The following is a 25268-nucleotide window of genomic DNA, read 5'->3' as shown; positions in this document are numbered from 1 at the left end:
GAAACAGACAAATTCTTTAAATTCTGTTTGCCAGTTTTTCATATATAAAATGAGAATATTAGCACCTACCTAGTAGGGTTTATAATAGATTAAGTAAGATTAACTTCAAACATGTTTGGCATAGAACCTGGCATAGATTAAATGCTCAATAGATGCTATCTGTAATTTTAATCACTAGCCATTATTATTATTGATGAAAGTCTTGAGTGGCAGATATTATTAGGACCCCATAAAGTTGACTCCAGCTTGCTCTGAATTCAGGGCTGCAGGGATAGCCTGAACTGAGGTCTCCTCTCTCACTCCCATTTCCAATACAATCAAACATAAATGAAGCCAGAGCCATGGTTAAGCAATATTTTCTTTAATTTCCCTTTGCAAATGGAAGCCCCTGAGCTGGTCCCCACCCCCACCCCTACCCCACACCCTGGGGACCCACAGATGCAAGGTCCCGCCTCAACCTGGTGGGAGGAGAGGAGCACCTCCTCCCCAGGATGGTCCATTAAAAAAAAAAATCCTAGTGATTTAAGAAATGAGGCAAGGGACAGGAGGAGAGAGCTGGAAGACAAGGCCCAGATGAGGCCAGAATGGAGATGTTGGGACTGTGAGGACCCTCAAGAAGGGTTTGCAAGCACATCCCTAAGCTCAGGGCTAGCATGGCTGAGGGAAAGGAGACAGACAGACAGTCTGACTCCTCAAGGTCCTGCCTGACTGGTTGTGGACAATGACACTCACCACCACCACTACCACCACAGGCCCTGGATGGAGAATTTTCCAGTTACTCTGGGATAGGATTTGCTAAGCATCCCCTCTGGCCCCACATCTGGGGCATCCCTGGGGTCCCCCTGAGACCAAACCTGGGAGAAGGAGGGACTCTAGGAACATGCAAAGGGGGGAGCAGAGCCCCCACCCCACCACGTTGCTCTACAGGATGGTGGCTCCAGCTGCATCTGGGCTCCGGGGGTCCTTCACACCAATGATGAAGTTGTTGGTTCTCCGACTGCCATGGACCCAGGATAAGACATCTACCTTCTCCACATGGTGACCCCTGGCTTCCAGGAACTCAATCTCTTCCTCTGTGAACTCACCTGAAAACCATTCCACGACATACACACATTCAGAGTCTTCAGAGTACTGGCTCAGGAGTCTTACAGTCAGACCTGAGTCCTGGTCCTAGATGGGAACTTGGGCAAATTGCTTTGCCTCTGAGGCTCTGTCTCCTCATGCCTAAAATTGGGATTTTCAAAAAACCTACTACATGAAGTTATTATAGAATTAAAGGAGATAATACAGGAAGCACAGAGCTCAGTCTTGCATACAGTAAGTGATCAATAATATATAATCATTCTGACTATTGGAAAAGGGCTTTGGGATCTCCATTTCCACCTGCTGAGGCCAACTTGGCATCATTACTTGCCAGGGTTACTGCACAGCCCACTCATTGGCCTTTCTGCTTCCCATCCTGCTTCCTTACAGTCTAGGCACACAGAGGCCTAAAGGAATTGTTTTAAAGCATTAGCAGACCATGTCACTTTCCCTGTTTAAAAAAACCCTCCAACAGTTTTGATGACTCTTAAAATAAAATCCAAAGTCCTTACCAAGGCTTCTAAGGTCCAACATCATCTGGGACCTTGCTACCTCTAGATTTCTCTCCTCATTTCTATTCTCACTGGCTTAACTCTGCTCTAGTCTCCTTGCTGTCCCTCAAATTGATTCAACATGCTCCTATGTCAGGCCTTTGCACTACTGTTCTCTCTTTCTAGAATGTTCTCATCCTAGAAATTCACAAAACTGGCTCCCTTGCTTCATTCCAGTCTCCAAGGAGAAACTTCTTGACTACTATTTAAAATTTCAATAGTAGCATCTATTATTTTTACTTTGCATTGTTTTCTTCCCAAGTACTCACTACTACCAATATTATTTACTGTGTCTCCCTCCACTAGATTATTAGCTTTTTGGAGACTGGGATGTTGTCTGGTTCACTACTGATTCCCAGTATCCATCACAAGGTGAGGACGCAGTAAATGTTGAGCAAGCATTTACTACAGAAACGAACAAGTCCCCACACTCTGGTATAAGTTTAGGTCCTCATCTTCTTTTCCTCAGGCGATTATGCCAGCTGCTTCTTCTATCTCCCAGGTTTAAAATCTCCCTTCAGTCCACCTCCTCTACATAAAACAAATCAGGTCATATCCCTTCCTTACTCAACTGAATAAAATCTTAACATGGACCTCCATGGTAAGCCTCATAATCTTACTTCCCGTTGCTGTTCAACAAAGCTCTGGTCTTCTCCTTTCTCCAAATGGGAGGATTTGGGGTAGTTTTGAGATAAAGACACAACATTGAAGAGCACTGAGTCACTGAGTTGGAGATGTAGTCCCTGTGTGGTTTACTTCAATCTTTTCAATAATAGCAAGGACTACATTTCAGTCTGGTCTCTACTCTCCCTGGAAGGTTTCAGAGCCTTCTGTGGTAATACCGAACTAAAACCTAGAAGCATTTGATTTTTTTGGTTGTTGTTATTTATGATCTATTTATAGCAAATGAGGTTTTTCCATTTGTGATTATGATAAAAGATTTTTAAAAAATTTATGTTAAAAAAGGAAGTCCATTCCTAGACCCATTATGTGAAAAATGGTCTGGAGATGATTATGTCAATGTGGCAGAAAGTCATGAAGGTGCTGGATAAATTTTGAAGTTTGGAAAACAATGTCTCTAGTCTAGCTGGTGTTCTGGATGCTCTCTGAGCTATTCTTTTTGATTTTTTCCTAGGCTAGTCCCTGTCCAGAAAGTTCTTTACCTCCAAATGCCAATTTCCTGCTCTCACATCAAGGCCTGGTCAGTTGTCACCTCCGCCAACAAGCCTCCCAGAACTCTCAGGTGCAAGGCCCCACTTCTCATATCCCTGTTTTAGACTCAAGTGAGGGCTGATTGCTCTCTTGCCCTCCAGGTAATTTAGCATAGAGTATCAAATTCCAAGGGACAAGAAGACACTATTGTAGTTGGGCAAAAATCATTTTCAATGACCTAGCCTCATCATCCATCAGTTGAGATCCAAAGAGTTACCAGCCCACTATAGGGTATGACTGCTAAGGATCTAGTTCTGTGACTTCTAAAAGACTTCAGTCTAGTGGTTAGCAAACACCATGCAGTAAAGAACTGAGTCTTTGTTATCAGCCAGTATATATTCTAGTCTCAATTCTGCCACCTGCTGAATTTATAATCACTTGATGTCAGTTTCTTTATCTGTAAAATGGGGATAATACTGAGCAGGCAAGGACCAAGTCTCATTCAGTCTTTGGACTGGCATAATATATTGTCTGTAGTAATTTAAAAAAAAAAACTCCTCAAAAGTATGCACACCTTCCCATTTACAAATTAAACTGTGTCCAAAATCAAACAGCTATCCCTCTTAGAGCAAAGTCCATCTTACTATAAAGTCCAACATCTGGCCCCTGACTGAATCTCTGATTTCATCTCTCCTTCAATCACCTTAATTTCCTTTCTATGGCTAAAACCTGCCAAGCTCACTCCTGCCCTGAGTTCTTATGTTTGTTCCCTTGGCCTGCTCTGCCATGATTCTTTGCATGGTAGGCTCTTCTTGCTCTTCAGAATTCAGTTTAAATGTCACCAAATAGAAGTCTTTCCCAATCATGGAGGTGGTCCTACACATTCATCTTGCTTTAATGGTCTGCAGAGTATTAATTGTGCTCTCTCATATTTCCTTGATTATTTATTTTCTTGCCTACTTATGAATGCAGTATCCCCAGCACCTTCAATGATGCCTGGCATACAATAGGTGTTCAATACAAACTGGTGGATGAATGGTTTGCAGAATGAACAACTGTATCTTATTTTACCAATGAGGAGACTATGTGGAGAGGGAACAAGTAAGGTTGAGTGGAAATATGAATTTCTCAAGGTTACTCAGCCAGGAAATGGCAGGACTAGTTCCAATCCCCAAGACATTTCATTGTTCCAATAGGAGTTGGTTGGAAAAAACCCAAACTTTCATTAGCAGGGAGCTGGTGCTGGCAGAGGAGGGGACACCCTCAGAAAGAGCCCCTTTCTCCACCTGGCCCCATGCCCACCCCATGGGGTCTCTCTCTGCTCTGCACTCACTGTCCACCTGCAGGAGGTTGTACTGCAGGTCCGGGTGCAGGCGGCCACGGGCAAGGCTGTCACTCAGGTTCCGGTTCAAGGTCAGGACATTCAGCAGAACCTGCAGACAGCCAAGGGGCAGAAGTCAGGGCTGTCCTAAAAGTGGGGGTTCAGGACTAAACAGCTCTCACCCCAGACCAGTCTCCTTAATCTTTAGAATGCTTACATCAGGAATGTCATTTCAGCCTCAGAAGACAGAGAATTCAGTCTATGATGATCGATCCTTTTCACAGAGGGGAACCCAAGGGCCAGAGAAAGAGTGACTTATTCTAGAGTTTAGAGATTCAGGGAAGAGGCACCAATAACACCCAAGTCAACTTTAATCCAACCCACAGCTCTCTGCCAGGCCAGGCCAGGCCAGGCCAGGGTTAACAGCTAGAGATGGTTAAGAGGACAATGTGGGTACTTTTAGCTTAGTGGTTTGGCATATGGGTAGGTTCTAGAACCAAACTGCCTGCCCACTCTTACCAAATTGGACCTAATTTCTTAACTTTGCTGTATCTCAGTTTCCTCATCTATAAAATAGAAATAAAAATTCCTCCCGAAGCTGGGAAGGTTAATATGCAACACTGTGCCAGGCACTTAGTAAAAACTCCATAAATGTTAGCTATTGTTATCATCTCCATTTACTAAATGAAGAGACTGAGGTAGAGAGCAGTTAAATGAATTCCCCAACATCATATATAAGTAGAAACTGGGGGCACGGGGCTGGGTTCCAGGGATGTCTAATTCCAAAGCTCAGGTTAGTTAACCTACCACCTGCCTATTATGTGCCTAGAACATATACCAGGTGTTCAAGATATTTGTGAACTGCTATGAGGCATTTCAGAAAGTAGCAGGCCCTTTCTTTCACAATTAGACCCCAAAGAGCACTGCTTGTCTATTTCAGATCCTGAAGCATGATGGAACTTGAGGGGGACAGAATCTAGGGGCCCAAACCCTGTATCACTTCTCAATTCTGCTGGCCCTGCAAACTGGGAATTCAGGGAACTTCAGGGCTCCATTTTTGCTAAGAACAGCGCAGCCCATGTTTCCAGTGCCCAAGATGGGCCTGACACATAGAAGCCTCAGCCCATCCTGGATGCACGAGTGAGGGATGAGAACAAGCCAGAGACATGGGAAACATCTACAGTCCAGGCCACAGCTTGGGTCAGAGCCACAAAAGGCCCATCACAGGGGAAACCTCACCTGGGTCAGGCCACTTAGACCCCGGGCAGCTCCATTGGCCCCCAAGGCGAGGTAGGTCCCACAGAGCCCCTCTGCTGGCCGGACCACAGTGGGGAGCAGGAAAGACAGTGGCCGCTTTCCCGGCTGCACCGAGTTCTCCTGTTGTTAGAGGATCAAGACCACAAGGGCAGTAAGAGGTGAGATAAGACAGCTCTTTTCCAACCTCTCTCCCTCAAGCCCACTTTTCATGGGAGACTGGTCCCTTTGCAGGCCGTATTTCACTGTCTGAAATGGATGGGGACTCTGGATAACTGCGGGGCAATGGTGGGCCCACTGAGCTTTGGGATCGCTATGGGGCTACCATGGGTGGCAGAGGAGGGTACCAAGTCAAGAAAAATGGCTAAGGGGAAGAACAGATAACCCTGGTTATCTCTCTCTCTTGTCCTGCTAAGGCCCCAGCTGGCAGGATCTTAGAGTGCTGGTCTTCAATGAGACCACTCCAACTAGCTAATTCCTATCTCTTTCCTCCTTGAGTCTTCCTTTGGTGCTCAACTATAGGGCTGATCCCATTAGATCATTATCACACAGTCAGAGACCACCAGTCCTGGGAAGTGCCCAAATCAAGAACTGGGGGCCAATATACTCATCATATAAATGATGAAAGTGAAGGAGTAAGACTGTCCAGATCACACAGGAAGACAGTGACAAATATGTTTTTAGATTTCTTTGGATCCAACAGGCTCTAAGCCCCAGGAATGAAGAGGATATCTTGTACAGGCTCCTTATCTTTATAATAGGAGTTTCTATAGAAAGCAGGGAGGGAGGGGCAACCATACTGCTGCACCTCCTACCTGGTCTCAGGCTCCCCAGAAGAGGAAGGAAGCAAGACCCTACCAGGCTGGGTGCAGAGTGGTTAGCAGTCCTATTGGGCCAGGAGAAGTCCAGCATCTGGCTGTTGAGCAGGATCCCGGAGGGGGTGATGAGGCCGCTGCCAAAGGGCCGGTTCAGGGAGCTGGGGGCCGAGGTAGGGGCCAGGTGAGCTCTGAGCCCGTCCTCATCCCCACCCAGCCCCCATCTTCCTGTTCCAAATGATTTCTTCTGCCAGGTTCTGAGTCTGAGCTGGCATACCTGACCATGGCCACAATGAAGTCATCAGGGCCCATGATCAGCACTTGGGCAGCCGTGGGAGCTCCATCTAGCTCATAGACAGGCAGGAGAGGGGCAGGGGCCGCTTGGGAGTCATTGATGTGGCCTCGGAGGTAGGCAGCCTCCACCTTGCTGAAAAGACAAGGGGTAGGAGATGAACACACAACAGGCTCCCATTACACCTGCCACATTTCCATCCTGTCTGTATTTGTGATTATTTGATTAAAATCTGTCTCCCTCACTGGTCAGTAAGGTCTATGAGAGCAGAAGCTCACTCATTCCTAGCAAATAGGAAATAACCAGGAAATAGTTGTTGAACTGAAAGAATTTACTTATGAAGGTGTGATTCAGATTCTCTTCCAAAAGCAACTTTTAATTTATTTAATGTTTTAAGACCTGAAACCATAAAATACATAGAAGGAAATATAGGTGAAACACTACGTGATTTGCATATCAAAGACATCTTTACAGACACATCACCCAAAGCAGTGATAGTGAAGGCAAAGATAAACAGCTGGGACTACATCAAATTAAAGAGCTTCTGCACAGCAAAATAGACAATAACAAAAACAAAGAGAAACCCCACCAACTGAGAGAACATTTTTGCACCCAACACTAATGATAAAGGACTGATCACAAAAATATGCAAAGAGCTGATGAGACTCAACAACAAAGAAAATAACCCAGTCAAAAAATGGGCAGAAGAGCTAAAAAGAAACTTCTCTGAAGAGGAAATGCAAATGGCCAACAGACATATGAAAAAATGTTCAATATCACTTGTCATCAGGGAAATGCAAATCAAAACTACCATGAGATACCATCTCACACCAGTGAGAATGGCACATATTAAAAAAACTAGCAACAACAAATGTTGGCGAGGTTGTGGAGAAAAAGGAACTCTCCTGCACTGTTGGTGGGAGTGCAAACTGGTCCAACCACTATGGAGAGCTGTGTGGAGATTTCTGGACCTACTAAACATAGAGCTTCCATATGATCCAGCAATTCCACTCCTAGGTATTTACCCAAAGGACACAGAAACATCAATTCCAAAGAACACCTGCAGCAGCACTATTTACAATAGCTAAGCTTTGGAAAGAGCCCAAATGCCCAAAAATAGATGACTGGATCAAGAAGATGTGGTACATATATACCATGGAATATTACTCAGCATTCAAAAAAGATAAACACATGCAATTTGCAGCAACATGGATGGCGCTGGAAGGGATCATGCTCAGCGAAATAAGCCAAAAAGAAAAAGAAAAATACCGGATGGTCTCACTCATAGCAGGAATCTAGAAAACTTAAATAAGGGATCAGGAAAATGAATAACTATAAGAAAGTGAAAATCAAAATCAACAAAAAACTATGAACCAGAGACACTTTTTGGGGGGTGAGGGCCGGGAGGGGAGGGATTGGGGTCAGAATGGGGCATGTGCAGTTGTATGGGGGAATATAAAAATAAAATTTATTATTTAATAAAAAAAATATGAAAAAAATAATTTATTTAATGTTTAAGAATCTTTTAGTTGCTTGACTTTACCCACTAACTCTTTCTTTAAAAGTATCCAGGGCATAGTGGATGTTCAAAAAGTCTTTGTCTTGAATGAATTAATTTAACCCAATGTTTGTAGTCTAAACTAAAGTTTTATTATGAGTTTAGTCAGGGGACGGTTTTGTATAGAAAGATCCCTATTTGCTATTAGGACCCTTTTTTTTAAAGGCATGGGGAGACCTGGCACATAGCCAGCCCTCAAGAACTACTGGATAAATCAGTTGAATGAATTTAATAAGGTACGTATATTTCAGAGTCAGATTTGTATTGATATTGAAGCTGACATGCAATTCTCCACTTTTAACATTCAACTGGGGTTTTCTTAATCACTGTTAGTTCAGTTATTCTAGCTGATTAGAGAATGATAAGTTACCAAGGATTACTGTAGACATTTATTTGGTTTTCAACTATAAAGACTGGTGGCGACACACAGCAGGTAGAGAGGACTTTGTTTCAAGTGGTTTGGGGAAGAGACAGAGGGCTCATCCTGGTGGATGTGAGCTAGTTGTTCTTATTTGCTGTTCTTTTGCTTTTTAGTCATAAGCTATTCATTTAGTTCCATCAGTCCCAATGTAATACATAGAGGGATGAGTAAGACTGCAAATTTCATTAACTCTAAATGTAATTTACATTCTGTTTTTTCCCTTAGCCTTTAAATCAGTTATAGTAGCACGTAAATAATAACCGTTCTTACCCCTATTACCAAATAATAATATTTATTGAACACTTATGATATGCCAGACAACATGCTAAGTGCTTGGTATGATCTTGGTTAGTCCTCACTATGACCTCACAAGATTGGTACCATCATTGTCAGCCTTCCTTGGAGAAACTGATGCCTTACAGAGTTTAAATGACTTGTTCAATGCTGCACAGCTAGTGAATGATGAAGCTGGGGTTTGAACTGAAGCAGTGTGACCAGAGTCTAGTCTTTCCACTATGTTATGCTGCTAGTCAAAATCCCCCCCAGTTCCAGTATTTGCCTTTGGACTCTTTTTATTGTTATTAGGCTTTCTTTTTCCTCTCAAAAGGGGGAACAGGGCCTCCCCAGTGGCACAGTGGGTTGAACACCACACTGTGAAGCTGTCCGCAGCCTCTGCAGCGTTGGTTTGATTCCCGGCCAGCCAGGGAGAAACCCACATGGTGCGGCAGACCTCTCCTGTCTCGCCCGCTGCTCCCCTCAGCAGTGTCTTTGGTCCATCTGCCTGTTCTGCTCCCTGCTCTGTCTCTGGTGAATTCTCTCACCCTCCCATGCCTCTGACTGTACCCCAGTTCTTGTATAAATAAATAAATCTTTAAAAAAAATGATAGTTCCTTTAAAAAAAGAAAAAGGGGGAACAGATGGGCCTACACGGCTTTAAAAAAAAGTTTAAGAGCCATACAGTAGACCAACTCATTGTACAGACAAGGAAATAGAGGTGCAGAAACAACCAGTGTCACACTGTGAGTTGGGATTGAATTGAAATTGATTTGGAACCTCAGGTCTTATTGCTCCATTAGCTGCTTCTCACAGATCTTTTCCCCCAAACCCTTCAATATATCTACAATCCCCAGGGTCCTGCCCTGGGACCCACCTGAGCATGTCATCCATGCTCTCAGTGATGGTAGAATCGTAGACAGGATCTCCCAGTCTGCTGGCCAGGGCTAATGCGATCTTTAGGGTCTGAAAACAAAGCAGGGATGTGCAAGAGGTTGCAGGTTCCTCCCATCACCCTTACCCAGGGTGATGTGGGTATGATCCCCATGTATGAGAAAACTTGGTAGTAGCCCATCCTCCCATTCCCAGTGTCCCCAGAACCCAGGGTAGGGAGGAGAGGGTCAGCCTTACCTCTGCCACCCAGTGAAGAGCCTGTTCCCGGGATACCAGGCTGGTGAGATTGAAGCCCTCGAGGATGTTGAGAGCACTGATGAGGGCAGGGCCCGTGTGCGGGGGTGGGGGACTGAGAACCAGGTGGCCTGAAAGGACAGGAAATGACCAGATGGCAGGGGAGGAGGGATCAAGGCATCTCCACATCTCACTATCACATAAACTGTGACTGTTGCATTGAACCCCTATCAGATAGGGAAATTGCATTCAGAGGCAAAGGGACCCACCCATGTTCACATGGCAAGCCAAGGGCAGGGTTAATATTCCAACACAGAATACTGGTCTTCAGTTTCTTCTTCCATATGAGGAAACCTAAACTCTAGAGGACTATGAGTCATACTGCAGGCCATTGGCAGAGCAGGGGCAGATATCCAGATTGTTGGCCTACTATGTGTCTCCTTTCAGCTTCTCCCACAGACCAGAATACTAGTCAGGGCCCTTGATGGTCCCACCCCTAAAACTTCTTGGGAACAGCAACCTCTTCCTATCTGAGGACCCTTTTATTAGATGTTTGGACTTCAAGAAAATAAAATTAATACCTGACATGTAATGCTAACATTTACTAATGAACTTAGTCAAACCTCACAATGGGTACTGTTATCATCCCCAGTTTACAGATGAGGAAACTGAGGCATGGAGAGGCAGTTGGCCCAAGGTTATGAGAGACAAGGGGAACCCAGAGTACTCAAGGTCCTGGCATTGCCAAGAGAACCTGGGCTGGGGAGGGGAAATAGAAAAGTAAACACACACTCAGTGTCCACTCTAATTAGGGCAACTTGCAGCATCATCTCATCAGATCCTCATGGGCACCCTGAGGTAAACGCTCTAATTATCTCCACTTTGGAAGAAAACCAAGGCTGAGTGTGGGAAGTGACTTGTTCAAGGAGAATGGCACAGATGATCCTCAAACCAGGAAAATTCTGGCTCCAAAGCAATGTTCTTTCCTCTGTTTCATATACCACAACCTCTGGCACAGAAATCAGGTTGGAGATTTAGGTCTGTGAACCTGAATTCAAATACAGGCTTACCTAGGACTTGGTATTATTTGGGGCCTCCTTATACAGAGGGGAACTTGAAAATCTCCTGAGGGACTCAGGAAACTATCACTTTTAATTCAACAAACATGGAACAAACCCATGTTGTAAACTTGGCTTTCTAGGTTCCTCACTGGCTTTGAGATGGGCCTTTTGGCATAATGAGGGGGAGGTCTATGAAACAAAGCTATGTCTTGAAACGTTTGTGCTAGCCTGAAGCTTAGATGGACTTTGGTCATAAATTCTTCTTAGGGAATGCAAGGCTGGGGAGGCAGTAGCCACAAGACAGAGGCCAAATTGAGACATTCTTTGGTCAGAACCCCAATTTCCAGGCCTGTGCTTTGATCGGATCTCTCTCTCCATATCCTAAATACTTGGGGTAACTAATCCCATGACTACTTCAGAGGGTGGATTGGTTCTGGCTTGCTTCAAGAATTGGCTGCCCAGGCAGCTCATTGCATCAGATTCTCTCCTGTGAAATGGGGAGGAGTCTCAAGGTGAGAGGATGTGACCAGGGACTCAGAGGCTTCTCCTGAGTGGGGACCCTAGGAGTTGGGGGAGAGGTCACCTCTGTACACGCCACACACAGGCTTTTCCACAAGGACGCTGTAGTTGCTGAAGTCCTCCTCAGTTATGACACCCCCTGCGTGCTGAGCCTGGATGGGAGAGAATGACCCCCCACCACTATAAGCATGTGGGATTGAAACATTTGAATCATAGACATAGCAGATGTTTACAATTTCAGAGCTTTCTGAAATGCTTATCATGCTCTTTAGGGACCCCATCAGCCCTGGTTACCCCAGGAAAAAGGGGAGGGGGAATTCATTAACATTGAGTACCAAACTTCCTATGATGCTAGATGCATTCCAGGAATGAACTCCTAAGCTTGGTATTCAAGGCCTCTTGTGCTCTGGTCCATGCCTACCTCTTCTACCTCAAGTCTTGCTATTCCCAGCAAGCAATGCAGAGCACCCAAAGTGACCTGCAGTTGTTGAACTCATGACTCCATATCCTTGCGTGTACTGCCTTCTCTGTCTATGAAAAGGGAAGATTTTCCACTTATAGCAGCACCTGCTTAGGAGATATCAAAATTGAAGTCTACATTTCATTACAACCAACTGAAGCCATTTCAAAATCATTAACTCTGGATCAGCCTGGTGGAAATGACTCTTCCTGGACCAATAATGGACAAACCAATGGGCTTATCCCATTCTATCTAGCATGCTAAGTTTCAATCCTCTCCTTTTTAAGTACTTTTTAATATCTAAAACCTCTCACTTCTAGTCCACCCTCAGTGAACTATACATTGAATGTCTTGGCTGGTGTGTGTTCTTTTGTCTTTAAAGTCTATTCTGAGTTTTGTTTTTTTTTTAAGCTCCAGGGGTCTTTGCTAGTGTCTCCTTCATCCCTTTCCAACTTGTAAGAGGATACATGATCCCCATCTGGCTAATCAGAGTATTTCTTTTCCACTCATAGTGATTGCTTTGAGAACAGCCATGAGGCCCATGATGGGGTGTTGAGACGTAACTTTGAGGGTCAGAACTGCTGGGATGAGAAATGCTCTTTCTCTGGAATGGGTGGCTGGTGAGGAATGGGTGTGGCAAGGGTCAGACAGAGAGTGAATTCAAATAGAGGGAAATAGAGCGACAGACCAACACCAACCAACGTGGATAGAGCCCCTGGACCAGTAAAACAAGTCAGTACTCTGCTGGACCTTTTTAAAAAAAAAAAAAAAAAAAACCAAAACTTTAACCAAATTTACTTTGGTTTGCCACTGGCTCTGCTTTAGAAGATCTGACTTTTTGGGTAACTCTGAAATTGCTACACATGCAGTTAAGTCCATTTGGATGGCTTCCTGCCTTTCTTCCTCCCTCCCTTTTTTGAAGGTTATATTTTAAAGGCACAGGTTTATTAGGAAAAGGAGAAAGAAAAAGAGAGGCACCTGCATGGTCACAGGTGGGCAGGAGAGCTGTTGCTCCTGTTTTGCGAAGGAAAAAGATTTGGATGGGTTTCTGTCACCACATCCACACCTCCAATGCCCAACACAAGATGTGGCACAGAGCAGGTACCCAGTGAATGCAGAATCAATGATGGACCTATTTCATTCCCATAACTGTATGGCAGAGATAGGTGTAATCACTGCCGTTGCACAGATAAAAGCAGCACTGAGATGATCTGTGTAGCCTTAGCTTCAACATAATTTTCCATTAAGAGTTCTGAACTATTGACAACAGTTCCCAGAACCCACTCCTGCCTCAGACAAAGACTCTTTGGGATTGTTTGGGAACCCTTCTTCAAATCCTCCCAGTCATCAGTGCAAGGGTCATTTCAGTACCCAGAAAACCCAAGAGCTGTGTGGAATTGTGGGCTCAGGGAAGCCTGCAAGACTGATCCTTGGTTTCCACCAAGCGTGGGAAGGACAGGATAGGCCCCTGTGGGCACCAACCCAGAAGAGCCCAAAGTTACTTCTCTCAAGACATTTCCATAACTCAGGTTTCTATGTGCCACATCCTAGTCAATCCCTCCAGCACCGAATAATCACAGATATACTTTCCGTCACCAAATAGTTTTTTCTATTCTAGAATTTCAAGAAAATGGGATTCCCATTAAATATACGCAGAAAGAAAGACAGGAAAAGAAGAGGACATCCCTGCAATCGAGTCCTTTCGTGCAGAGGGGCTCCCCACGTGCTTACCTCGGTCACCATTTCCAGCGTGAGGTTGCCTCCACCATAGAAGGCGGCAGGGCCAGAAGTGCCGAGAACATCTAGCACCGAGGCCAGGTCTGGCCGATGCAGCATTGAACCAGGTAGTGGTGGGCGGCCAGATGGCAGGAATGTCTCACGGAAGCGCTCAGACGCATTGGGTGGCAGCTGTTCAGCCAGGGCTTGAGCTGTGGGCAGGGAGAGGAAGCTGGGTTGGGGGGTGCCAGGACTGTACCAGATGGCTGAGGTGCACAGTAGGTGGGGGGGGGTGAGGGCTGAGACGCTAAGCACTTTGGTTCTCAAGGAGGCTGGGTGGGAGGACAGAGAATTAAAGGGTGGTGGTGGTGTATATGCGCCCCGCCTCCCTGCCTTGGTGAGGGTGGGGGAGGCTTCAGGAGCAAACTGAAGAGAGGTGCTTTGTGGAATGGGCTCCAAATCTCAGGGGACCCCCTTCCCTCTCCATCAACCTCATGCCATTCCCTCCACCCCCAAGCCACACTGACCTAGATCATGGGTCACGTTGAAGCCATCTTGGGCCACAGCTGCTGCGAAGGCCAGGACTTGGGACCATGGCAGCCTGGGGGGCCGGAGAGCAGGGGGTGGTGGAGGTCCTGGGGGGAGGAGGAGGGGTCCTGGGGGGAGGGGGGTTCCTGGGAAGGAGAGTCCTGGCAAGGGAAGGGGATATTAGGGGGGAAATTGGGAAGGGGAGAATCCAGGAAAGAAGGAGGCCACCCAAGGAGAGCTACAGGCAGGGGCCCTTGGTCCCCAAGGAGAAGATCTTTACCTGCCATAAAGCTGGTGAGCTTCATAAAGCCCCTTCACCATTCCAGGGACCCCCACCAAGAGCCCAGGCTGGGCGAGGCCGGCAGGCGAGGGAGAGAGGAGACCAGGTCACTGGAAGGGGGGGGCTGGGCTGAACTCCGCAGAGCCCCAAGCCAGGGATGAGGGGCTGGCACAGGGGAGAGACACAGGCCAAGTATCCCAGAGGAGGGACAAGCCCTCTCAGCAGGCATCCCTCCCATTTCCCTGATTTACTACCAGCAGGTGCAAAAAGGCTTCTATATAGATCGTAAGTGAGGGATTTATAAATTAATCAAACACTTTAAAGAGCCAGGACAAAACCAATTTAGATGGAAATCTGTCTGCATTAGATTATACCTACTCTTGTTGCTTAAAATAGTGGACAAAGTAAATACATTTAATCTTTTCATTATTATACCACCATTACCCTGAGCTGTGATAAGTCAAGGGTGTGTTTGGCATCTGCCACCATACTAAATATCTATTTTTCCAAGTTAGTCTGTTTCTTCCTTCACTTCTCTGGACATGAACAATGGAGAGTGGAACTTGCCTTCAGCAGTTCCTCTCTAATCTTCCAATGTCAGGGGTCAGGAAAGTCCCAGTCAACAGGCTCAGAGTATAGCAACTTTGTGACATCTCAGGCTGCTCAACAGCCTTTTTATTCCTTCCTATATGCCAGATAGTCAAGGTCCCCAGAGATAAAGTGTTGTTGTTTGGCAACCATCCAGATATTTTTGTTCATTATTTTATCGGGGGGCTTTCTCCCTCATAGCTTCATAGCTGCTCAACTCATTTCCTCAGCAAAATAATGTTTGGGTTAGCAGGAAGGGTGGTAAAAGGAGATACCCCTGGACCCTCTCTTCTAACCAGGGTCCCCACCTTGGTCTCCCAGGATCTCTGCAGTGCCTCTTCCCTGAGGGCCCCTGGTGCAGACTCTCGGAAATCAATTAGGTGGCTCTCATTTCTTCGAATGTCATGTATCAGCATCACGCCTCCACTGGGAGAGACACAGAAGGGGAAGGGTGACAAGATACCAATCCACTGAACAATGAACCTGCTGCCCCTCAGGCCCCAAAGGTGATGGCTGAAAGCTCAGTCTGCCATCAGGAATCAGGTATGTGAGTTCCCGCCCCAGCAGGGATTCAGAGACTCAACCACCCAACAAGAGTAGGAAGTTAAATGGAGGTGGTTGCAGACCCTACAGCCTGTCACCGGAGACTTTAATCCCTGATTAGGGAAAACCCAGAGACTGGGAGAGCAGGATGTTCTGGCCCACCCCAGATCACAACTGGACCCTTGCCAGCTTCCTGCACCTGCCTCCTTGGTATGTCCCCACTCCCTCTCTCAGGACTGAATTATGTAAGGACAGACTGCACAACCAAAAATGGGAATTTCTTTTCTTTTTTTTTTTTTTTTAATTTATACACGAACTGGGGCACAGGTCAGAGGCAGGGGAGGGTGAAAGAATTCACCAGAGACAGATTGGGGAGCAGAACAGGCAGACTGACCAAAATACACTGTTGAGGGGAGCAGCGGACAAGACAGGGGAGGTCTGCTGTGCCAAGTAGGTAGCTCCCTGGCCGGTCGGGAATTGAACCCATGCTGCAGAGGCTGCGGACAGCTTCACAGAACTGCTTTCAACCCACTGCGCCACCGGGGAGGCCCCCCCACAAAAAAAGGGGAATTTCTTTGGCTGGTCTTGGGGACTGATCTCACAAGAGTCAGCTTGTCCCATTTTCTGTGACTTGTTTCTATCTGAGATGGGGGATGCATCTGAGATCATTGTCCTGCAGCCAAATTACAAAATGAGGAAAACAGGACAAATAAACAATAGGGAGTAGAAGGAACTATGGACAAGTAGACAGCACAGTCCCCATCATGAGAAGCAGCTTTTATTCAGCTCCTGACATATGCAGCCAATGTGGAAATGTGGGTGCAACGTTACCGAGTCTCCTGATGCTAGAAATCTGGATGTTTATGAAAATTCTCAACTTTTTAACAACTGTATACACATTTTTAAAAATTTAAGTGTGTAAACTAAATCAGTCTGTGTGCTGGGTCTGACCCATTGGTGGTCAGTTTCAAATCTCTGTTTTAAGAGTTCTTAGCCTGGGGTGTGTTTTTAAGGCTAGAGGATCCATAGCTTTCATCGGATTCACAGGGATTGCCTCAGGGATTTGTAAATCCTAAAAGTTTAAGTATAGCTGTTTTAATGACAGCATATTCCCAGCTGTGCACCTTATTTTATAGTTGACAAAATCCTTTTCCCAGTTAAAAAAAGAAAAAAAAAGCTTTCAAAAACACCTTCTCTGACTCCATTTAAGGAGAACAGGGTGAACTTGGGTGAAAAGAACCTGCAGGGAGTTGGGGCCCAGCTGCCCCTCTGTTCAAACTTGGACACTAGCCCCCCCACCCCTAACCCCGTGGCCCATGAAGCCTATTGATCAGGACACAGAATTAGGCCTGGAGGACCCGAATCTTTGCAGCTAGGAACTCCTTACCCGCCCAAACCAGAGCTGTGTGGAGCCACGATCCCCAAACATAGGGCTGCTGCCACAGCGGCGTCCACTGAAGATCCCTGTTTACTGAGCACCTCAATGCCCAGTGATGTGCAGCGGGCAGCATCAGTCACCACAGCACCCTGTTGGAAGATCTGGGTGGGGAATGGGACAAGTCAGGGCAATAGGAGACCTGTGTCCCCAAGGTACCTCCATTAACCCCAGAACCTCCACAGGGGTGAGGATGGGGGCTCTGCCCTCTATCCCCTTGTCTCCTCCATAACTCTTCCCTCACTACCTCAAGAGCCTTCTACTTGATCAGTCCTTGCTCTGTCTTCCTCATAGTCTGGAGCCCCTCCCCTTGGGACAGTCCTCTCTCAGATCACAGCCCTTTCTGTTTTTTGTCTCCTGGCCCCTTCCCCCAATTCCCAGTCTCCTCAAGCACTGCCTCTCCCCCTTCTCTCCAGTTCCCTCCCTTCACCCTCCCTGCTCCCCTTACCTGGGGGTCCCCAAAGTAGATCTGCATGACTAGCGCCACAGTGACACCTGTGGCAAAGGTGAGGCAGGCCGTGACAATGACCGTGAGCCCGTCCTGGCGGCAGGAGCACTCAGCAGCTGCCGCAGAGAATGGGTCCTTGCGCGTCTCTCTCAAAGGCGACCCGTCCTGGCTGCCCATCTCGGAGGATGAGGAGGGCAGTCGCTGCAGCCGTGCTGACTTCAGGAAGGAGTCTGGGTCTGCGGGGCGGCCAGGGGATCGGTCTGGGTGCCTCCTTCCCAGTCCTGCCCGCCCTCCAGGCGGAGCTATTCTGCCGGTTGCCCATTCCCCGCCCCTTCCCCAACCCCACTAGACAGCACAGCTCACCTTTCAGCACCTCTCAGATACACTCTAGGGAGAGTGGGGCTGGCTGGGAAGAGACAGGGACCCCCCAACAGGGCAGCTGGGTTCCCTCCCCAGGGATAAATTACCCGGAACCTCGGGCCAGGGGCTGAGAACACTTCCTGGAGAGGTGGGGGAGTTGGGCCCTCCCAGGAAACAGGATCCTGCTCCAGCTGGGGCCCAGCCATCTGTGCAAGCAGGCTACCGAAACTGAGCAGACAAACCCTGGCTTCCAGTCTTGCTTCAGTTATCCATTCATTCATTCAACAAACATGGAGGGTCTGCTACGTGTCTAGCCTGGTAAGTGCTAGAAGCATGGGGAAAGGCACGGATACAGTTCCTGCCTTCATGGGGTTCACAGAGCAGTGAAAGGAGCAACAAAAACAAAAACAAACAAACAAAAGCAACAAGTAAAGGAGTATATAATGACAAGTTGTGGCAGGTCCTGGGAAGAAAAAGGATGAAATGAGAGGAAAATGGTATGCATAGGACGCTGCTTAGCTGGAAAACTAGGCAAACCCTTTCAATTGAGAACTAAAGGATGAGAAGGAGCCATCTATATGTAGAGCCAGGCATGGGTGTGTAGAGTGTTCCAGAAAGAAGGAAGAGCAGGTGCAAAGACCCTTAGGTAGAAATGAGCTTCACACATTAGAAGAAAATAACCAAGGCCTGGGTGGCTCAACTACAAGGGGAAAGAGTGGTAGGCTGGAGGCTAGGCCAGAAACACTGGGCCTTGTGGAGGTTGTTCTAAGAGTCTGGGGAGGCCACTGCAGAGTTTTAAAGAAGAAGCCATCTGTTTTTGTGTTTTAATAAGATCCCTCTGGCTGCTATCTGAAAAAGGGGTATGAGGATCATAAGAGTAGAGGCAAGGGAGACCTGAAATGTATTTACTTGCTGGGTGATATGAAGAGGTCATTTCCAATCAAGACCCTCACTTTCCCCATTCTGATACAAGAGCTAGACCCTAGCTGGCAGGATGGTTACAAGGTTCCTTGCAGGTGTTCAAAGTTATTTCCATTCCTTTTCCATGATGGCCCTCTTCCACCCTATAATTCCCACCTGCAAGTATTAGCCTTGAATTCTGGTCTGTAAATGGCCTAAAGGTCCTGGGTATTGGTGAACAGTGAAGAAATAGACTGGTACCTTGACCTTAATACCTTGCTGTACTTTTTAAAGTTTTTAAAAGTTCATTAATTCAGTAAATATTTTTTGAACACCTGTGGCTATGCATTAGGAGTATAGCCCCTTTAGAAACCTGTAGGATATTAGAAATTGACGACTATATTTTCTTGTTTAAAATACTAGCATGGCTCACTGATGCCAACATGATTTAAAAAAAAAATCCAGGCTCCCTGACATGGATTTATTTATTTATGCATACAAGAGCTGGGCTACAGGCCAGGGTGGGGGCGGGTGGGGGGGCGGCAGTGAGAGGATTCACCAGAGACAGAGTGGGGAACAGAACAGGCAGATTGACTGAAGTACTTTGCTGAGGGGAGCAGCGGGTGAGTCAGGAGAGGTCTGTTGCGCCATGTGGGTTGCTCCCTGGCTGAGGGGGGGGGGGGGGGGATCGAACTCATGCTGCACTGGCTGCGGACAGCTTCATAGGTTGTGTTTTAACCCCTTGTGCCACCAGGGAGGCCCCTGGTGGTAACTTTTGAGAAAAAAATACTGAAATAAGATGAGAGAATTTTTTATTTGAATTTTTACTACTTACATATCTTTTTAAAAAATATTTATTTATTTATGCATACAAGAGCTGAGGTGCAGGGGGTGAGAGGATCCACCAAAGACAGAGTAGGAAGCAGAACAGGTGGAGCCACTGAAATATACTGCTGAGGGGAGCAGTGGGCGAGACAGGAGAGGTCTGCTGCGCCTGTGGGTCAGCTCCCCAGCCAGGAATAGCACTGATGCTGATGTGGCTGCGGATAGCTTCATAGTGCTGAAACTTAATCCCTTGAGCTACTAGGGAGGGCCACTACTTATTTATCTTTTTTTTTTTAAAGATTTATTTATTTATGCATACAAGAACTGGGGTACATATATATCTCTTAAAAAAATCAATACACATATTTTTAAATAAAAAGGGAAATTGTAGGGAGATAGGAATGGAGAAGAGACTTTCAAGTTTTCTTCAGTGTTGCTTTTTTTTCCTACCATGAACTGTTTTTAATTTTTTATTTAATAAACCTGTCTTCTGGAAGCCTCCTTTGGATGATCATATTTTCATGTAACCCTCAGCACCAGCACCACAGAGTCTGTACATAAAACTGGAATTCATTCAATAGATATTAAACACCAACTATGGCCACAGAACTCTTCTTTGTCCCTAGATGTTTCAGAAGAAGTGCAGGAAATGGTCCTGAACTTACATTTATTGATGTTAACTATATATCAGGTACTTTACATGTATTCCCTCATTGAAGTGTTCCCTTCATTTTAGGAGCTAGGCCTACTCCATTTTGCAGATGAGGAAATTGGGCTAAGAAAGGTGATACTGACTGTTAAATTCATAGAATGAATAAAAGGCAGAATCAAATGTCTATGTATCTCAAAAATCTTTCCATTGCTCCACCTGGCATCAGAAGCCATTTCCACCCTTAAAAACCATTCTTACATTTTAATTCTAGTTGATAGTTCCAGGTATTTGTTCTTAAGTATGTTTTCTTCAATCAGATCTGTGAGGAGCCCAGAGGTGAAGGTGATATGACCCCATCAGAGTTGGCTCTATTCAAAACTTCTTATTCCATCAGTCAATCATTAAGTTAATCACTTATTCAACAAAAAAACACAGATCACCTATTGTGTAAGTGCTGGAGCAGTAATACCATTGGCTTTACTAATACATAAGAACAATAGGACACTGGGAAAAGGTTAGTTTGAGGCCAGAAGAAACAAGTCTTTTGGGGGAAAAGTTGATGTGTTGAATTGTGGCTAATCTGAATGGGTGAGATGGGTGGGACACCAAGTTGTCTGGAGGCATCTAGTTTTGATCTGCTCAGTCACCATTCTCCATTCAATTTTCTTTTAGAGAATGCCACTTCCCTTCTCTCATTCCTCAGCCCTCCATCCTGATCAGAGTAAGTATATGACCTAGGCCCAACAGGTCAAAACAAGCACCTCTATATAGCGATCAGTTAAGAGAGAGGCATATGACTGACACTAGGACCTTGAGACTAAACCTTTGGTCTTTTGCTAGAACTATTGGAGAGAAAAAGGCTTTTCTTCTGTCTAGATTGCAAAGGTAGTAAGATGTATGTCTACTGCTGCTGAGGGCATCTTGCCCCCCCCCCCCAGGTGGGAAATGTTCTGAGGATAAAGTCTATAAAAAGGAAGGCAAAAGCAAAACAGAAGATGGAGAAAAGCAAGTTCCTTTTTGGGCACCGCAATCTAGCTATGCCTGAAGTCCTATTCCCTTAAACTTTTCAGTCACATTACCCCCCAAAATTCTCTTTTTACATTAATTCCATTTTAGCTGAGTTTATAACAACGAAACTTGAACAGAGTTGCCTTGGCAAATCTAGAGTTCAAAAAGGAGATCTAACTGGAGACTGAGGTCATCCTGACTAGCTTTACTTCCTTAAGGGAAAAAATCACAAAGGCTTTTTGAATGAGAGAGCGACATGATTAGAAGTATAAGGGGTTGGATGGATTGGGGTTGGTGGGGAAAGAGACAGGAGGGAGGGAGAGTGGCCAGAAGCCTATGGGTAAGAGGGGAGAGTGGCTTAGTCTACAGTGATGATGAAAGGGATGGTGAGATGGAATTTAGAAGATACTTAGGAGCAGGACAGAGCATAATGATCACCATTTGGAAATGAAAGAAAGGGAGGAGAATCAAGGGTAGTTCGTGGGCTTCTATCTTGGAGAGTGGAGGAATGACAGCATCAATAATTAAGAATAAGAGTGGAGGAAAGAGCAGGCGTTTGGGCAAGGAGATAGTGAATTCAGTATAGAACATGCTGAAAGTGAGGAACCTGTAGGACATCCAAAGGAAGCCTGCAGCTCAGAAGAGAGAAAAGAATTTCCTCAACCTTGGAGTGGTCACCATCTAGCATCATTTTCTACAGTACCTGCTGTGAGGTGCCTGACACTTGGTTCTGGAAGGTTAGAAGTTAGCTAGGCAAAACCAAAGCCCTGGATAAGAGGATGGGCAGTGCCACTAGGTGGCACCACCAACTTGAGAGCAGAGGCCATGTTAGCTAGCAGGCTGCTAGCCCTTGAGGCTTGGAAGCAGGACTGGGAGACATGCATTGCAATGACTGCAGAGATATGATGGCAAGGTCCTCAGAACTTTAGTGCACACCCTTGGCATAAGGTGTAGGTCCCCAGAAGCTCAGAAGTTCAGGGTCTCTGTTGGATTTCTATACAAAGCCTCCCCAGGTTTGAGAATTCCCTTCCTTGAAATTCTTCATCTTAAGATGTTTCATTCACCTTTTTATTTTTTTAAAAGATTTATTTATTTATGCATACAAGAGCTGGGGCACAAGCCAGAGTGCAGGGAGGTGAGAGGATCCACCAGAGACAGAGTGGGGAACAGAACAGGAGGAATGACTGAAATACACTGCTGAGGGGAGCAGCGGGCAAGCCAGGAGAGGTCTGCAGCGCCATGTGAGCAGCTCCCAGGCCGGGGATCGAACCCGCGCTGCAATGGCTGCAGACAGCTCCATAGGTCCCACCCCAACCCTTTGTGCCACCAGGGAGGCCCCTCATTCATCTTTTCTTTTCTTTTTTTTTTTTTTATAGAGGCATGTTTTATTTATTTATTTGTTTGTTTGTTTGTTTGTTTGTTTATACATGCACTGGGTACAGTCAGAAGCGCGGGAGGGTGAGAGAATTCACCAGAGCCAGAGCGGGGAGCAGAGCAGGCAGAAAGACCGAAGCACACTGCTGAGGGGAGCAGCGGGCGGCAGGAGAGGTCTGCGCGCCATGTGGGACCCTCCTCAGGTGGCCGGGGAGCAGCCGGGGATTGAACCGGCGCCGCAGAGGTCGCCGGCAGCTTCGCAACCCAGCGCTCAACCGCTGCGCCACCAGGGAGGCCCTCATTCATCTTTTCATTCAACAATTTTTATTGAGTGCTTATCACTGTGCTGGATGGTGAACAAAACAGGTATGAACCCATCCTCATGGGGCTTACAGACATGGAGTAATCATATGATTGCACAAATAAATATCACAGGTTTTGATAAATGCTAAGACATTTGTGGCGGGAAGGGCAGAAGAAAATATATCAGGGGTTCCCAATCTCTAGGTTGGGAGAGATAGGTATTCTCAATTGAGCCAAAAGAGAAAACTAAGGCACAGATCAGGGTAGGTGCACCCAGTGTCACAGTGAGTTGGGACAGTGCTGGGACCAGAAGCAGCATTCCTGACCCCTAAATAAAGAGACCTGGTTTCAGACTAGCATCCTCCACCAGGATACATTTTCCCACTCTTCTCCCTTGACCTCCTGATTCCAGGCCCACTTGCTCTAGAAAATAAGTTTTGATCTGCAACCCTGACATTTAATGCCCATAAACCTTCACTGCCCGCCACCTTTAGGGGGTACAGTATAGTCAAGTTGTCAGGGGTGTTGTCAGGGCCAAATGACCAGAAGATTGTAGAAAGGGAGAGAATTTGGGGCTTTCAGGCTGAGAATAGCTACAGAAGGCCAGGCTAGAAAGGGGTGAACCAAAGAAGCAGGTTCCGCCAGGCTGGTAGGGTAGAGGAAGAGTGAAACAGAAGGATGCTCTAATGCCAGGAAGTGACGTTGAGGGAAAGGGATGCGGGATGGAGGATGAGGAATGGAGGGGAGGCTAGCTCTCGGCCACATGGATTGGGAGAGAACACTAGGGAAGAAATGCTTAGAGAGCTCTTGGCCCCGGGCATTACTGCAACCCCTGCCCACTTCTTTACTGCACCCACCCCTTGCAGTCCCTGCAGAAGGCTGGGGAGAACACAGTAACATTCTGGAGCCTGCTTGCTAGGGGGCAGGGTACCTAACTAACATCCTGGCCCAATCCATGGCTCTGGTAGGGGTGAGGTAATTCATAGGGCAGCAAAGGAGTGTCTAGTCCCCAAGGACTTTGAGAGGTCATGCAGTCCATCCCCCTGTTTCCTAAAACCCAGCACTTCCAGACATCATATTCTCTGCACCCCTCGCTGGACACGAAGAGATTCTGTTCCTCCCACCCACAGTCTCCTTCTCACAATCCCTGACTGGGGGCAAGTTCTTCTCAAGATCTAGCCTCTATCCATCCTGCTGCAGTCTCTGACTTGGCTTCTCCTATCCTATTCTCCATGACTTCAGAAAGGCCTCTTCTGAGTCAGCATAGCTGTTCCGTAGGCTCCCCTCCAACATTTCTTCTTTATAAATTGGTTTTTCCCAAGTGGTAATCTCAAGCCCTCCTACTGCAGTCCCTGGCTTCATTCTCGCTTGTCGCACCCCAAGCCTCCGAGGCGGAGATGCACCCTAACTTTACCACCGAATTAACGGGGGCGAGGGAGAAGGGAGAGGCGCTGGAGGAAGGGGATGAATTAGGGAGACGGAGGAAGCCGGGGACATCCCAGGGGGCAGGGATAGGGACCGCGGGCCTCACCGGTGTCCGGGTCTCCCAAGAAGGCGTCCTCGTCCTTGCGGCCTCTGAGCGGGGCCGCGGGCGCCGGCTCGTCCTCCGGCAGCCGCGGGAAGCTGGTGATGCTCATGTAGTCCACCGGCGAGTAGGCGCCCAGGGCGCTCTCCTGGCTGGCCTCGTTCTCCGCCGCCATCCTCGCCCGCGCCCCCCAGCAGCGCAGCGCCTGCCGGAAATGGTGCGGCGGGGGCGGGGGGAGGGCGGGGCCTGAGCTCCTGGACCGCGGGGAAGGGGCGCCGCACCCCCGCCTTGGCCGGTGTGTGGTGTTGGCTCGCCCCGCTGCTTGCTCGACGATGGCAGCCCGCGGTGGGCTCGCGGGTCCGTCCGCGAGAGGATGGAGAGCCCGGAGAGCAGGCCCGGGGCGCGCAGTGGCGCGGGTGGGAGAAGGTCTGGGGGAAGAGCGCGCTGCAAGCGCGACCTAGTGGCTTCGGTCACCTTTTGCAGCCCTGAGACCAAACACCTTCCCCCTTACATCTCGAGCTAACCTTCTCCTCCCACCCTTCCACTAACCGCAGATCTCTGCCTGACTTCAGATCCTGTCCCCGATCCCGAACCTCGGGCCCCAGAGCCCTACCTGGATTCTAAGATCTTTCTCCGATCTCAGACCCGTCTTTCGAGTTCGGATTCCACCTTCACCAGCAACCCTCTCCCAGCACTGTTAAACCTGTGTTCATCTTCAGACTGCTTCTTCACTTGGAGACCCCTCCTTGGAAATCTTTCCTTGGGTTTCAGATCCCTCCCTGGGCTTCCCAAACTTCTCAGACTCTTTTCGATCACAACCCTTTCTGGGACCTTTGAGCACAGGACAGTGAGTCCAAACGAGTTTGTGTTAGAATCTTTAAAAAAAAAAAAAAAA

The 25268-nt window shown here is 47.1% G+C and overlaps 1 protein-coding gene across 2 annotated transcripts; it reads right to left on the bottom strand.

Moving 5' to 3' along the window:
* Positions 1 to 346: 346 nt before the first annotated feature.
* On the bottom strand, positions 347 to 25039 carry GGT7 (gamma-glutamyltransferase 7). Of its 2 annotated transcripts, XM_037496515.2 has the most exons (16): positions 24987 to 25039; positions 24380 to 24578; positions 17427 to 17662; positions 16931 to 17082; positions 15309 to 15426; positions 14413 to 14480; positions 14132 to 14205; positions 13620 to 13816; positions 11493 to 11580; positions 9852 to 9979; positions 9598 to 9686; positions 6454 to 6603; positions 6220 to 6337; positions 5347 to 5484; positions 4120 to 4219; positions 347 to 1085 (listed from the first exon to the last, which is right to left on the bottom strand). In XM_037496515.2, exons 2-16 carry the CDS (start codon positions 24546 to 24548, stop codon positions 922 to 924), a joined length of 1989 nt encoding a protein of 662 aa, XP_037352412.1. In that variant the 5' UTR covers positions 24549 to 24578; positions 24987 to 25039; the 3' UTR covers positions 347 to 921. The 2 variants fall into 2 exon arrangements, with proteins under 2 accessions (XP_037352412.1, XP_037352403.1); XM_037496506.2 differs by lacking the exon at positions 24987 to 25039 and having other exon boundaries at positions 4127 to 4219; positions 24380 to 24587.
* Positions 25040 to 25268: the final 229 nt, after the last annotated feature.

Source organism: Talpa occidentalis, unplaced genomic scaffold (assembly GCF_014898055.3).
Source record: "Talpa occidentalis isolate TD23 unplaced genomic scaffold, MPIMG_talOcc4v2.1 talOcc4.10, whole genome shotgun sequence".
Lineage (NCBI taxonomy): Eukaryota > Metazoa > Chordata > Mammalia > Eulipotyphla > Talpidae > Talpa > Talpa occidentalis.
The sequence above is the reverse complement of the archived record's forward strand: the minus strand, read 5'-3'. Positions and strand labels throughout refer to the sequence as shown.